General features: G+C 37.3%; 1 protein-coding gene across 1 annotated transcript in view; it reads left to right on the top strand.

Annotated features, from left to right (window-relative positions):
* The window catches only part of NEBL (nebulette), a gene marked incomplete at its 3' end in the record, with an annotated part of 43613 nt that extends 29025 nt beyond the window's left edge, over positions 1-14588 (top strand). Inside the window, exons 8-16 of the mRNA XM_010156366.1 lie at positions 2260-2367; positions 3914-4018; positions 6152-6256; positions 7309-7416; positions 8359-8469; positions 11359-11469; positions 13348-13458; positions 14116-14226; positions 14478-14588. Of these exons, the coding sequence (XP_010154668.1) occupies positions 2260-2367; positions 3914-4018; positions 6152-6256; positions 7309-7416; positions 8359-8469; positions 11359-11469; positions 13348-13458; positions 14116-14226; positions 14478-14588 (981 nt within the window). The remainder of the gene's footprint in view (positions 1-2259; positions 2368-3913; positions 4019-6151; positions 6257-7308; positions 7417-8358; positions 8470-11358; positions 11470-13347; positions 13459-14115; positions 14227-14477) is intronic.
* Between the last annotated feature and the right edge of the window lie 316 nt (positions 14589-14904).

The following is a 14904-nucleotide window of genomic DNA, read 5'->3' as shown; positions in this document are numbered from 1 at the left end:
GTACTGTGTGTGTTACTTCAGTGACTCACCCCTGTGCTTGTTCTTCTCCCTTCTCCTTTCCCACCCCACGCTTTCTTTCAAAAGGGAGAAGGAAACAGGAAAATACCGATAAAAGAGAAAGTGAATGCATGTGTAGCTTTCAATGAGATGAATCCCCTATGACAAGTAGAGTTAAATTACTGCTGGAAGCACTCTTCAGATACTGCCAGGGTCATCTGGTATTATTGTGTGACCTCCATTTTGCCCCAGAGCGACATGTGCAATGATGGTGTTGGAGGGGGGAGCAAAGGCAATAAGCCAGACGAGGTAGCAGGGCCTAAAGGTACTGAGACATCCCTCACTGCAACAGAACATTTGCAGTTGGATTGGTGGGCAGTCTCCTTATATTTAGCCTTATATTTAGTGCATTTGGTCTGCATGCAGACTTTGAGGACGTTTGTTGGCTGGGAAGAAGACAGCCTTCGTGCACAACAGTTTAAATATCCAGCTACTGGTGTCATTATGACGTGAGCTGATGCCCAAGGAGTAAAAGACAATTTTGCTCACCATACTGACTTGATCCCTGGTTTAGAAGGCTTTTGAAATCACATATTCCAGCACTGCCTGATTTTTATTGAAAGGCAGGTTTTGGATATACCTTTTAAAAGAGAAAAACCCGCTGATTTATTCTTTTGCTGCTTGTACAGAATGTGGATCTGCCTTTGAAAAAGGCAGTGTCTTTGAATTCAGATACATGCTTTTGCACTTGATCCAAAGCCAAGGCAAATATCAAACAATATGAACCAGATGAATCTACCAGGAGCCAACAGATATTCTTTTCTAGATTTAGTGTGAAAGATTATGAAGTTCATCGTGTGTTCAGATGAAGTTTCACTTTAAAAGTGACAATGTTTTAGGATTTCCTTCCTTTGAAAATGTACCATAAGTGCTAGAATCATAATGTGTATCTTGAACATATATGGTTAGTTTCTGTTCAGGTGGCTTAGTTTTGGTTTCTTGTTATCCTGACTAATGAACTAGTGGGCATCATGGCTGAACATAACGTGGCTGTGTAAGCTAAACCCTGTTGAAAGCCTTTTGAGGCAAGGAAAAACTAAAAACCAAAAAAAAATTCTTCCCACAATAAAAGCTGAGAAACAAATAATTTTTGAAGGCGATTGTTTGAGGTGGTTTAACAACTTTTTCAGATGTTCATGTGGGAATAGAGAAAAAAGGAGTAAGGCAAAAGCTGCGTATTTATTTAATGCAGAGCATGGTAAATTATAATGGATGTTGCATAGGCTCAGATATCAGGTGTCTGACTGATATTCATGAAAGCAGCATAATTCAGACTGAACTTTATTCTCCTCCATTATGCCCAGCTGCAAGGCATGTCTGCAAAGTCTCCAGATGTTTGATGATTATGCACAACAAGGGGGGCAAAGGAGGGAGATTTACTATTTGTTCGATTTAATTTTTGCAGATTCTGAATTCAGTTCTTTAGCATGTTTTATGGAATTTTTCAGATTTATTTACTTTTAATGCCATTGCATCAACATTTATGTATTACTCATTTCCTCTTATATGCCTTGTCATTCCCCTTCTTTTGAACAGGAAGATAAGCGCGTGAAAGTGGTGGCAGACAGTAATTTAATTATGCTTTCTAACACTGTAATGAGGTGCGCATTCCTGGGGGGGTCTCTTAGGAAGTTTCTGGCAGAATTAAAAATAGACCTGGGGGCTCTGGTGACAGCCCAGCACAGCACAGGTGACACATGGACCTGGAGGTGGGAAGTTTGGTTCTGATCTCCCACTTTCAAGTGGTTGAAAAATTTATGAGTGATTTATTTTATAAGATTTACTATTTATTGATCTTGTAAATTTTTTCATATGAAAACATTTTTGATGTTAATTATCAATTGAATGATTCTCAATGAGTAGATTATTATTGCTAGTCAGTTCTGGTTTATTTGATTACTCTTGTGAGTCATATGGTTTTGTTTCTGTTTCTTTTTATAAATCCTTCAGCACCAGTAATCGCATATGACAATCTTAAAATTACTTTTTTAATTTTCGTAAAATTCAGATACATAAAAATTACTTTGAAACCAGCACAAGACAGTCATGGGTGTGGCTAAACTGAGCTTCCTTAAACATCTTCATTGTTTAAAGATTTATGGATAAAGAAATTGCCTTTAATAAGCTCCTTTGTAGTCTGAATGCTGTGTGCCTTCCTTAAGTGCTGCATGTTAATATTAGATATGTTTGTTCTGTTGGAAGGTGAGATACAAAGAGCAGTTCAACAAGGAAATGAAGAGCCACCAATACAATCCTCTTGACTGTGCTTCCTTCAAGCAAGCACAGATTGCATCCACCTTGGCAAGTGATGTAAGTGATCTTGATTTGTATTTTACATGCATTTACATCCTGAGAAACTTAACATTTGTTCTCAAGCAGATATTCTTTTTCTGTCTTATGAATTACTCTGAGCAGTAGTCCCTGCTATATGGTGTGTCTGTAGAGCATGTTATCCATTTCTTTCTCTACTTCTGAAAAAGCCCTTCTCCAAGGACATGCAGAGGTTTTCATAACCATTTTTGATGAGATTCGTCTCACTTAACTTTCTGTGTCAAAAGGTATGGCTGCTTGTTCTGAGCTAATTGCCTTATATTTCTTTGTATTCAGGAAAGAAATAAACAGGCATAGAGAGCAATTCTTCTGACCTGTTGTAGATGCCTATCTTTAGAGGAGTGAAGTGCTGACATCTCTCCAGTGATTGTAGAAGGGGGTTGCATAGCTGGGAATTGGATGTCTATCTTCTGGACTTCATTCTGCTGGTTGATCTTCTGAATGGCATTACAAAGTACAGCAGTTACCAGATTCAGCAATGGGTGCCTGCTGCTGGAGCCAGGATGGAGAAAACATCTTTATCAAGTGATAATGCTGTTGGGATGATATATTTACCAGTGTGTCTAATGCTAAAAATGTGAGCTCTTCTTTGAGGCTGTGATCCCAGGTAGCCCAGAGTCAACCCTTCATTCTGTAGTCTGTCATTTCCAAAGTGCGGAGCACTACCCAACAGGCACACGAGAGGATGGTTCTGGGAAGGGTCCAATAGAATATGTAATTATTTCCAAAATCTAAATTTTTCCTAAAAAATTAATTAAAGAGATAATTATTATAAGAGATATGTAAATTGAGTATTGATGATTTGAAGTCTGAAGTGAAGAACATGATACGTATGTGGAGGTCACTAAAGGGATTGGTTTAAAAGATTTGTCATCCAAGATAGGTAAGGCGTGTAGTCTTCCTCTTGTAAAGATGGGCACCCAGCTATCAGAAGTGTGGAAAATCCTATTATAGGCTGATAGGAAGTTATCTTTTGCTACTTCATTAAGTGATTAACTTTTGCCTTAGGTGACTAGATTGCTTATCTTTGCTGAAAGAAATCTGTATTAAATAAAATATCCAGGAATACTTCCCCTTAACTTTTCTATATACAAATTATTTATTTGTAAAGTTAGAGTAATTCCTGAATCAAGAAAAAAGAACAAGAATCAACAGTGTTCAAAATGAGTAAACTCAAAATATTTAGGAAGATACTCTTGATTTAATTTTCTGGGTGCGAGGCAGAAAAAAGAGGAAAGATGATAGTTCATTTCTGGTGTGAAAAGTCATGCAAAGTGTGGTTTTGTTGAAGTGTCCTATTTGAGGAAAAGTTTGAATAGTTGCCAAATATTTGCTCAATAGAATGAATCCTTCTATCGATTTTTCCTTTCCTCCAAATAATAGTAAAAGACCACCATCTAGTGGCTGGTAGAGGTTGTTCATGCAAACACTTAATGCTGTCTGTTTGCAGATGGCCACACTGTAATACGAAGCTGTGAATTATTTTGTTAATCTTTATTTTACATAACCTGAATTCTCTTTCCAGGTGAACTACAAGAAAGATTTGGAAAGCCTACATGATCCAGCCTCTGATCTACCAAATCTCCTATATTTAAACCATGCTTTAAATATCAGCAAAACACATAGTGATGTAAGTTGCCTTTATAAGAATGATTTGAAAAATAGCATGTATAGCCACCGTAGAATACATAATTTTTTGCTATTTGCTTCATGGTTTTGTCTGTAGTAGGCTGTGGTGTTGTAACAGTAGTAGTTAGGGGATATAGTGAAGAAAAAAAGGGCTTTTTAGGGAGAGATCTTGGTTATTAGAACAACTAATATACAGGGTAAGAATCACAATGACTTCTGGTACTTAGGCGTTTCTTCTTACATGCCTGAAACCTTGTCTTTTTTTTCTTTTGTTGATCTAAGATACTTCTTTCCTTACAAATCGTGGTTTGCCTAAAGATCTTACTTGTTGCTTTCCTCTGCAGGTTTCTGTACAGTGACCATTAGGCTAGTTTAGTATTTGGACTTCTGCTGTAAACAGCCTCTTGAGTGCTAGCATCCCTTGGAGCTTTCTAAGCCTTTTTTCCTTTCTAAATGTCTGAGGCTTCTCACACTGGATCAGGCAATAGGCACATTCTCCTTTCCGCCATGTGACGAGACATACCCCTTGGTGGAGCTGGTGGTCTGACAGAGGACTGTGATGGAAGTTGAAACTGGGAGGAAGAGATAGAAAAACACTGGCTTCTGTCCAGTGCTGAAGCTTCTGTTGTGGTGCTTGCAGGCTGGTTAGCTGTGTTTGTCGTCTTTCCTTCAGAAAGCACAGAAGGGCTGCAGCAGTGCTGTGGAAAGGCATGAGTGGGTGATGAGTGCAGGAGGCGAGTGCTTCACACACAAAGGGTTAGCCCTGATGACTAGTAGTGTGTTGGGTCATCTTCTGAGTCAGTGCCTGCTTATGGAAGCTAATGTCTAAAAGAACGAAAATAATCCAGACTTTACTTCATTTTTGTGTTGCTCTTTGGTCAATTGAAGTTTGCTTTTTGTCTGTCTCACTCCGATATGTGAAGCTGACTATCCTTTTTTGTATGGGTGATAAATGAGTTGGTAGCTTTCACTTCCTGCAATCTTCATGTGCATTTTGGCCTAATTCTAGTTTCCTTCAGTGTAAGGTAAGATTGGCATTCTTTTTGCTGGTTAAATGAACACCCTCAGACTTGAACTTCACCAGTTTGTCATCTTATCTCTAATTAGAAGAAACCTGGACTTTCCCTTAAGGCTCTTTGCACTTCTTGCAAAATTTATTTCTTTATATTGCCTAGGAAGGGTTGATTTATATTATCTATGCCCTCTTCTGAGGGCATAAATACCAAGACTCTGATTTTTGCATTGTCCAGATGCTGGTGGATATTTTTCTTGCTGTGAGCAGGAAGAAGGATGCTTCATCAATCCCTAAGGTCTCGACTAGCTACAAGTCGTCTAGAGAAATCCCGTTTTCAAAATCATTCTCAGATTTGACCTCTCCCTGTTGTCTCTTTGATTTTAATATGGCTTACTCTCCTGCTTTTCTCCATGCTTTTCCAATACCTTCTTTGTGTTCTCCTTGTCTCTCCACAGTGCATACCAAATATTTCTTGAAGTCTGCTTCCACTGTAGGAAACATTCTTCCTCACTGTGCTGTTAACTGATTTACAGAGACTGATCTTTTTGTTTTGTTTTGAAAAATGTGTTTCATTTTATGGAACAATAGGACTTAGGAGGCGGAATCTGGTGCCTGTAGGAAAATGTGAGATTTATCTAATTTGATTTTGTAGAATTTTTTTTTTTTTAAATTTTGTTCCATTAGTTCAGGAGTGGAGTAAAAGTATGAAGTAAGTATCTGTAGATGGAGATAATTTCTGTATGATTCCACTATAGAAGTGATTTTTGTCCTGTGACATTTATAATTATTTCCACTAGGAGGCAAACCCAGACCATCATATGTGCTCCTTTGCATTTCTAATGTAAATAATAATGGTTATTATCTAGTGAACATAACCATTTGACTTTGGCATGAGCAGGACAAGCATTTTCTCTAGGAACTTTGAAATTTATTTTTTGTTCTATTCTTTTCTCATTTCATTACAATATTTTAAATTCAAGTTTAGTAGTGGAACTCCCAGGTTGGGAGGCCTAAAACATACTTTCTTCTATGCTGTTTCTCCCATATTTAAGTCATATTTAAATTGCAAACGTCCTGACTTTTGTTTTTGAAAACATTCTTGGATATTTTCTGTTTCAGTGTGAATATAAGAAATCATTTAAGCAAAGCAAGGGCTTCTATCATTTCACGCCAGATACAGCTGAACAAATCCATCACAAAGAAAATGCTGTGCTTCAAAGTCAGGTATATGCAATCATAAATACATCTTGCAAGGAGAAAAATGCAGCATTCTAACAGTTATTAAATCAGACACAAATCTGCATAACAAATTACCATGGTGTACTGTGCATATTCAGTCAGAGACCCCCCATGAGGAAAGAGGAGAGTGTTTTTGCAGGATCTGAACCCAGTGCAGAAGCCTGACAGGGAAGGAGGTTTTTAATACTTTTCTCAAATCCAGACATTACTAGTTCTGAAGAGACAAATAAATTAAATTATTATTGATTCTGAATATCATATTTGATTTGTAGCTATTGGCTTTCCTTTATGGCTTGTGTAGAATACTCCACCATATCACAGGTAGATTAAGTGAGCTAAACAGTGTGTTTGCCTGTTTTAATCAGAAGAGTGGGAATGAATGAGTTTGGAAGGCTTCTACACGTTTTCAAAGAAAGTGTATTTGCTTTAGGAATTAGCAAGAAGTTGCATGTTGGTGTCTTAACCCTGTGTTCTTCAATGTGATTTTGCTGCTAGCTTTAACGTCATGGCCATTGGTAGCTGTGAAGGGAATGTTGGTACAAGACCAGACTCTACCGAGACAGTAGTTTTCCTTCCCACAGGTACAAACAAAAGTGTGTTTCAGAATGGTGTTCCTGATCCTGAAAGAGAGACCTGTGGGGCCTGGCTGTGAAGCAGATTTTGGTGTTATGGTAAATGTGTTGTTTAATGGAAACATGACAGGGGATCCTAATGAAAAGCTGCCAACTGTTCAGATATAGGTAGTTCAATGAAAATCATGCAGTCGGTTGAAGGATTGTGCTTGATGCTCCTCACTGATGCTGTCTTCAAATTTCACCATTTTTACATCTGAGATTTTGAAGCTAAGGAATAAACGACTCCAGAAAAAATTTCCTTGTCTAGTTGCCCTCTTTCTCCAACAGGTTAAATTTGGGAGGATCTTCCAAGTCAAAAATTCTTAAGGAGTATGGCTAAGAGAGGATTGGCCTGTCTCCATAGCAAGCAGTCAGATCTCACATTCTCTTGGCTGTTAACAGCATTTATGTTCATTTTCATAGGTCAAGTACAAAGAGAATTATGAAAAATGTAAAGGCAGATCAATGCTGGAGTTTGTGGATACACCAATATATCAGGTTTCAAAGGAGGCTCAAAAGATGCAAAGTGAGGTTAGTAAAATACTGTGCTTGAACTAGCAATTTAGATCAACAGAGAAGGTAACAGACATCTTGTACTCATGTTAAGAAAACATATGGAGCAGATTGTAAAGGTTTTATAAATTGAGGATATGGTAGAATTAATACTGAGTAGTTCTCTCTGTTATTCATGCCTGACGAACCTGGTGACAATCTATGGTGCTATTTAACATCTTTATCAGTGACATGGACGGTGGGATTGAGTGCACCCTCAGCAAGTTTGCCAATGACACCAAGCTGTGTGGTGGGGTCAACACTCTGGAGGGAAGGGATGCCATCCTGCGGGTTCTCAGGTGGGAGTGACTGAATCTGCAAAGCCCAGCCTGACCCCATGCCTTAACTGGAATGTGCTGCTGCCTGTTCAGGCTGGGGAGCTCAGCAAGGGGGAAGGACTGTTCCTGAGCTCCAGAACAGCACTGGCTATCCTAAATCAGGCCATATTTTTCTAAACTTTTTAATAAAATCTTCCAATGCCTGGGAGGTTTTGTGATCTCCCAGACAATCTAGTCCAGTGCTTCACCATCTGTCCTGAGAGAATTTCCCTGTGTTTCCTTTGCTACAGTTTCCATTATTTTTGCAGTGTGTCATAGAAAACACATCATTCCACCCTTTTGGTAGAAATGTGTTTAAAACCATTACCTTGTGTGCCATTTGTCCTCTCTTTTCCCTACCAAATAGTGTCTTTCATAGATCAGTTTAAACATTCTCTTTGGAAATATGTATTTAGTTATATGTATTTTTTGTGTCTGTCTTGTTTAGATAATCTAGATAATGAAAAGAGTAATAAAGTTGTTTATTAATGTGATAAATAATTTATAGTGTTGCTCATTTCTGGGTCTGATTACAGTGTTCTTTCTAAAATATTCTTGGAAACATACATGCATGTACCAGTAATTGTTGGTTTTGCTTCATTAGAAAATGTATCGCAAAGATTTTGAAGAAGGGATCAAGGGAAGACCCTCAATGGATTTAGACAAGACTCCAGAGTTTTTGCATATAAAACAAGTCACTAACTTTCTGAAAGAGGTAGAGGATTTTTATTTCTCTTGTTTTGGTGGTTGTTGTTAAGATATAAATGAACAATAAGCAGCATGACTAAAAGCTGCTGGGTGCTGAACAACTTACAGTTAACTTGCTAGTTAACTATAAAGTTATAAGCAGGAGTGAAGTTATGAAGCACAAGTAGAAATTATGACATGTCATTTTATATTCTGAATAGTCCTGTAGTACTAATCAATACTTTTTGAAGTTTCCTTATGAATATAAGGAAATGATAAAGCTCAGCACACCTGAACCAGAAAAACAGAGTTAAATGAACAAATCAGATGACTCCATAGAAAATGGATCGTTGACAGGATATTCTCTCTGAGGGTCTCAGTTTTGGAATTTGTTCTTCCCCTGGATTCAAATAGCCCAGATTTGGTGACCTTCCAGGCATGTTGCAAAAAACATCTGTTTGATAGGGTTTTGGAGAGGGCCTGGAGTTTGCTTTCCAGCTGGATGAAAGGGTGGAAAGGAGGATTTCTGATGGTGTCCAGATGACAGTTTTTCCTTTTGAGTGACTGTTTCACGTTTATGATAGTCTGTTGTGTTATGTGGATGCATTGAACTGTGTGTCGTCACTTTTAACTAATTAAATGTAAATGATTATCTATCATACATGTTATGGATGAAAATAAAGATGACTAAAATTCCATAGTATAGTTGTGATATTATATAATCTGCTTTAAACAAATTGTGTGGGTAAAGGAAAGATTTGCTTTTCAGATATTTTTTTATTATTCATATTCTGATAAATAATTTATTCCGACAACCTTAGCTGTCAGGTAGACAAGTCTCAAACAAGGTCTTGTTTGTGCAGTACCATTCTGTGCGTACATGTCTCATGTACGCCTACTGACTAAGGAAAAATGCATTAACTCATTTCACTGAGCCAATCTTGCTGCATGCTTAATGTCTGCAGGAATGGTTAGTGCATGCACAGCCACAGATGTGCTGTAAATGTTCAAGTTTGAAAATTTTGATATAATCTCCCTCCATAGTGCAACATGTACTAAGATGTTCCCTAATTCTTACCTCCTCAATTTTTATGACTCATTACTTAGGGAGTTAACCATGCTTATAAGCCAGATGGGGAGAATATGAGAAAGTGGAAGTGCTATTTTAATGCACAGCTGCATGAATTTCAGATGATTTTATACCCACATTCAAGGAACATATTCCAAAATCTAAGTACTGCATCCAGCTGTGGAGCCCTCAACATAAGAAGGATATAGACTGGTTGGACTGAGGAGGAGGCCACAAAGATGCTCAGAGGGCTGGAGCACCTCTGCTATGATGAAAGGCTGAGAGAGTTGGGCTTGTTCAGCCTGGAGAAGAGGAGGCTCCAGGGAGACCTTACTGCAGCCTTCCAGTACCTGAAGGGGGCCTACAAGGAAGCTGGGAGGGGACTTTTTACAAGGCCCTGTAGTGACAGGACAAGGGGTAATGGGTTTAAATTGAAAGTGGGGAGATTGAGATGTGAGAAGTCGTGGATGCCCCCTTCCTGGAAATGTTCAAGGCCAGGCTGGAAGAGGCTTTGAGCAACCTGGTCTAGTGGAAGGTGTCCCTGCCCATGGCAGGGGGGTTGGAACTTGATGATCTTTAAGGTCCTTTCCAACCCAAACCATTCTATGATTCTTTGATTACTTAGTTCAAATTAATTATCTTTCAAGATTCAGCAAAAGGATAAATTTCTTCATAGTCATGGATGTAGCTTGGTATTTTTGTGTGAAGGTTCATAATAAACTTTAGATAGATACTGCATGAACCAAGAAGAACCTGGAGTTATTAAATGAATTATTTGTTCAATAACTGTTTTTTTAAAGTGTCAGCTGTGTTCCAGCTTTTTCGGTTTCCTTCCTTCTGTAGAGAATTCTGCAAATATTTTGCATTTTGTAACAATGAGAACTTTCTTCTCTGGAACCATATTCACAACTTCTTCAGAAAAGATACCTGAATTTAATAATTCTCAATCAATAGAACTTGTTTCCTGCTTGTTGTAGGACATGCTTCTGATGATAAATAGAAGGTTGTTTAAAAATACCTGGTTTCCTTCTGTTTAATTAAAGAGCTTATAGAGAGATAAAGGTGCTCACTACTGCTTATGAAATCAAATACATGATTAGGAGTGTTAATTTATGTCTATATAAATCTTTCTGAAAAGTATTTTCTTTAAATTTTTTCTAGTTTCCTTGCTTAAAAAAACCTATTCCAAACCTGGAGATGGGAAAAGCAATTTAAAATCCTTACAAAACTTTAATGTCATCAGTTCTCTAGGAACTGGGAAGAAAAAGCACCAAATATCAGTGGGTGCGTTCTACTGTGCTTTTAATTTTATACTGAACATCTGAGTGCTCTGAAGGCTGCAGTTGTTAAATATTGATGATCATATCAGTGCAGTGTCTGAGGGGCACAGAAGCAATATGGTAGGACTATTGCTTCTACATTATAATTTACCAAGCAGTCATTTTAACAGGTCCTACTATGGTGTTCAGGACATCTACTCTGATTGCAATGCCATTAGTGGAACAGAGGAACATATATTGATCTGTAAAAGCAAACACTACTGCAGTTAAAATGTCTGTAGAGAGGCAGCTGAGGCCCCTAAACAATGTGCTAGCGCTGTATAGGGGTGGACTATTTTTCAAGAGCACAACAGGAAAATACATGACTGCATTAAAATCTTCTCACTTTTTCAACATTTTACCTTTTGATAATTTCCAATTCTATTTTAACTCTGAAACCTGTACTTCAGCTAATTCATATTTCATAGAAATTTCAAAGAGACCCTTCAGACATTTAATGTGGCATTTCTTTTCAAGATCTTGCACACAATATTAAGTGGAGAAATCTCTCTTGTTTTTAAATCCTTAGAAAGAATATAGAAAAGATCTGGAAGAAGGGATGAAAGGAAAAGGAATGACAGTGTTTGAAGATACACCAGATTTGATTAGAGTGAAAAATGCGGCTCAGATACTAAATGAGGTATGTTATGCTAGTCAAGGTTATTGATGTCAGAGAAAGTTTCCTCTTAAAGTTATATTTTACTGAAAATGTTTCATTTTTTAAACATAATCTACAATGAAATATGTAAGTATTGATGCTAAGGCTATTTCTGTTTTGCTTTAAGAATACAGAAAAGCTCTGGAAAAAAACCAATTTCTGACAAATATTTCAGATTTTCAGATTACTCCTAATTTCAGATTAATCTCCTTCCAGATTATATTTTTAGAAATGAACTTTGGTATTAACTGTGTTGGTCTAAGTTGCTCTGGAGATTATGTGGAAGCACATAAGGGTGTGATCTACTCCTGTTGTGCAGGGCTGGGAGTGGAAGACTCCTTGGTCTGTGTACTGTCTCTTGAAGACCACTCTGAGGAACTCATGCTCAGCAGAGCTGCAGGCTCTGACGCTGGCATGGCTGCAGCTCCTGTGGATAAGCTTGCACAAGCTGCCTGGGAGGAACCATGGGGCTGGAGGGTGTGGGGAGGGAAGAGGAAAGGCAAAGCTCATGTGCACTTAATACCTTCGGAGAGTTGTTCTTTCAGAGTAGTAGATGTATTCATTTTATATGTTTATATATTCATTTAATATGTGTGTTTATGTATATATATGTTTATTTGCACACATACATACATAGCCATAAGAACCAGAGGGAATGCCATGCACAGTGTCAACCTTACCGCTGTAAACAAGTGCAGGAATACATTGCTGTAACTCCAAGCATTATCTTTTCCTTGTTTTACATAGTAAGAAGATAGGAGGAAATGTCTCCCATTCCACCTTTAGCAGAGAGGAAGAGAGAGATGATGTCCTCTCACAGAATAACTTAGACTTTTGCAAAAAATTGTGTTTGGGAAGAAGAGAGTTGTTTTATCACATTTATTTCTGCATCAGAATGGGACAGAGATGGAAGACTGAAAGTCTTTTTGGTCTTATTCTTCTAACTTAGGCTATAAGTGAACTGGCTGTTTAATTGAATAGAAGAATATTTTCCTACTTCCTTCTCATATACAACCTAAAAAGTATTTAACAAACAGGAAAAGTAAGAAGAAAATGTTTGAATGATATGTATTAGTTTTGAAAAAAGTACCTGTTTTCTACAGGCAGAGATAAACTATAATAGAAAAGAATGATTACTACTATAGTAGCAGAAATAACACTGCCTGAGAATCTTAATTTTTTATTTAAAGAAAAAGCACAACCATGTATACAATATTTCAGTATTACATTTTAATATAATTTGCTGATGAACAAGAAATATATCCTTGCTTGGAGAAGCTGAAGATGAATTATTAATTTTGTTTCCTGGTTATTGTTTATTTATAATTTATGTTATGGGGAAAAAGCAACAATCATGGACGAGTACTGCCACTTGCCTAATGGCTGTGGTTCAGTAAAGACCTATTAAATTACAACTTCGTACTCTGAAAGTTCACTGGAAAGAGTTCTGTATAGTATTAAGTTTCTAACATGTAGTCTTTCCATAAATAAAATATTTTCTTAAAAGTGAAATGTGTTTCAATTAGGCTGGCACCAAGTACCAGCTTATTACACTGTGTTCTGCAGAGCTAAACTTCCCCTTTATTTTGGAGGGTAATTGTAGCAGGCTGTATGGACTGATTTCCCCTCATCCTCTGCCAAATTAAAAATTCAGTGGTAGAGTTTTGTACATTCTCCTCATGTAGTTTGTTAGTTTTCTCCTGTAGTGTTTTTCTGACAAAAGCTTGCCAAGAGTCTTGAAAGTCGTGACTCAACCTGAGATTTTTGATTGATTCTAAATCTTAAATAGGATCTCCTGTGCAAAATCTACAAAACTGTCTAGCTATTGTGAATATAATGTATGAAGTTTTGTCTTCACAGAAACAATACAAGAAGGACCTGGAAACTGAAATTAAAGGGAAAGGCATGCAAGTTGGTCCAGATACTCCTGAGATAAGACGAGCCAAGAAAGCTTCTGAAATTGCAAGCATGGTCAGTACCATCCCTGGTGCAAGCTTTCCATTTGACAGAATGAAACAAATTATTGCCATTGAGAATTACAGGCGGTCATCAATCTAGGCAGTAGCAATACCACAAAGTTCTAATCTGTTGAGCTGCATAGAGTCAAACAGTTGCATGATCAGTGTACAAGGGAAAGTTAAGAATTCCCAGAGCTTTGACTTTCTGTCATTTGCAGGTGGCACTTATTTGTTAGGAACCACACCTGGGCTGGGCTGTGTTCAGTTGATGTAGGCTCTACTGCTTTTAGATTTATATAGCTGCTTGTTTAGTTAGGGCCAAATGATAAACAGAAGTATAAAGATGCTAAAGACTTATAACCCCAGTCTTGCAAAGCACATATGAAGTAGAAGTCTCATCTATGTGTGTCTGTGTTTGCGGCTGCCTAAGCTGTAGATGTGAAAGAGACTGAGATTTGAAGTAAGCAGTCTGCTAAAAGAATTTTTTACCTGATCAGCTGCTACAGTATAAGTGTCTTGCAGATATATCCTATAAAACTAATGCTGTTGTACCAAAAACTTATTTGGTATTTGAAGCATGCTGTTCAGTGGAATCACACAGATTAAAGTAGGAACATTTAAAGAATTTGGCTGTCAGACATGTGAGCGTTTCCAATGCTATTCTTTTCAGAAAGAATACAAGAAAGACTTGGAGAATGAAATTAAAGGAAAGGGAATGGAGGTGGGCATGGATACGCCTGATATACAACGAGCCAAAAAAGCTTCTGAAATTGTAAGCCAGGTGAGTACAGAATGAATTTCTTAAGATTACTTTGGAAGTAAAGCACAATGAGATGTTAAAAACACAGAATCTTCTCAAATGTACTTGGGCTAAAAGGAATAAGCAGTGCACAATAAAATAAAAAAAAAAATTAAAGAAAGTGAAGAATTTATTTTGAAGTCTGGACAATGCTATCAGAGCAGCTTTGAAGACAGCATGTACAAATAACTGCAGAATTAGTTATGGGTTTTTTTCTTTTCATTTTTCTTCAGAAAGAATATAAAAAGGATCTGGAGACTGAAATTATAGGAAAAGGGATGCAAGTTGGCCCATATACCCCTGAAATACGACGAGTGAAAAGAGCTTCAGAAATAGCAAGCCAGGTAGGCATAGTTCAAAGGCTGAATGTTTTAATTCTGTGTAACAATGAGTTCTTGGCATAAAATACTCAAAACACTACTTCTCTAGCTCTGTAGAGGATTTAGTACCCATATTAAATTAATGTACATGTAGTAAAAAAATGTTACTGCCTGATTCTTATTTGTATTTAGGCCTGTCATGCCATTTAAATTCAATTAACTATTTTACATCTACTTGCAGGTTTTTTTACATTACCTAATGAGAAGGATATAGATATATTTCCTGACAGTGGAGGGAAAATATATAAGATATATGAGAATATATTATATATATATATAA

Source organism: Eurypyga helias, unplaced genomic scaffold, assembly GCF_000690775.1.
Source record: "Eurypyga helias isolate BGI_N326 unplaced genomic scaffold, ASM69077v1 scaffold39027, whole genome shotgun sequence".
In the NCBI taxonomy this organism is placed as follows: Eukaryota; Metazoa; Chordata; class Aves; order Eurypygiformes; family Eurypygidae; genus Eurypyga; species Eurypyga helias.
This window is presented reverse-complemented; position numbering and strand designations above follow the sequence as displayed.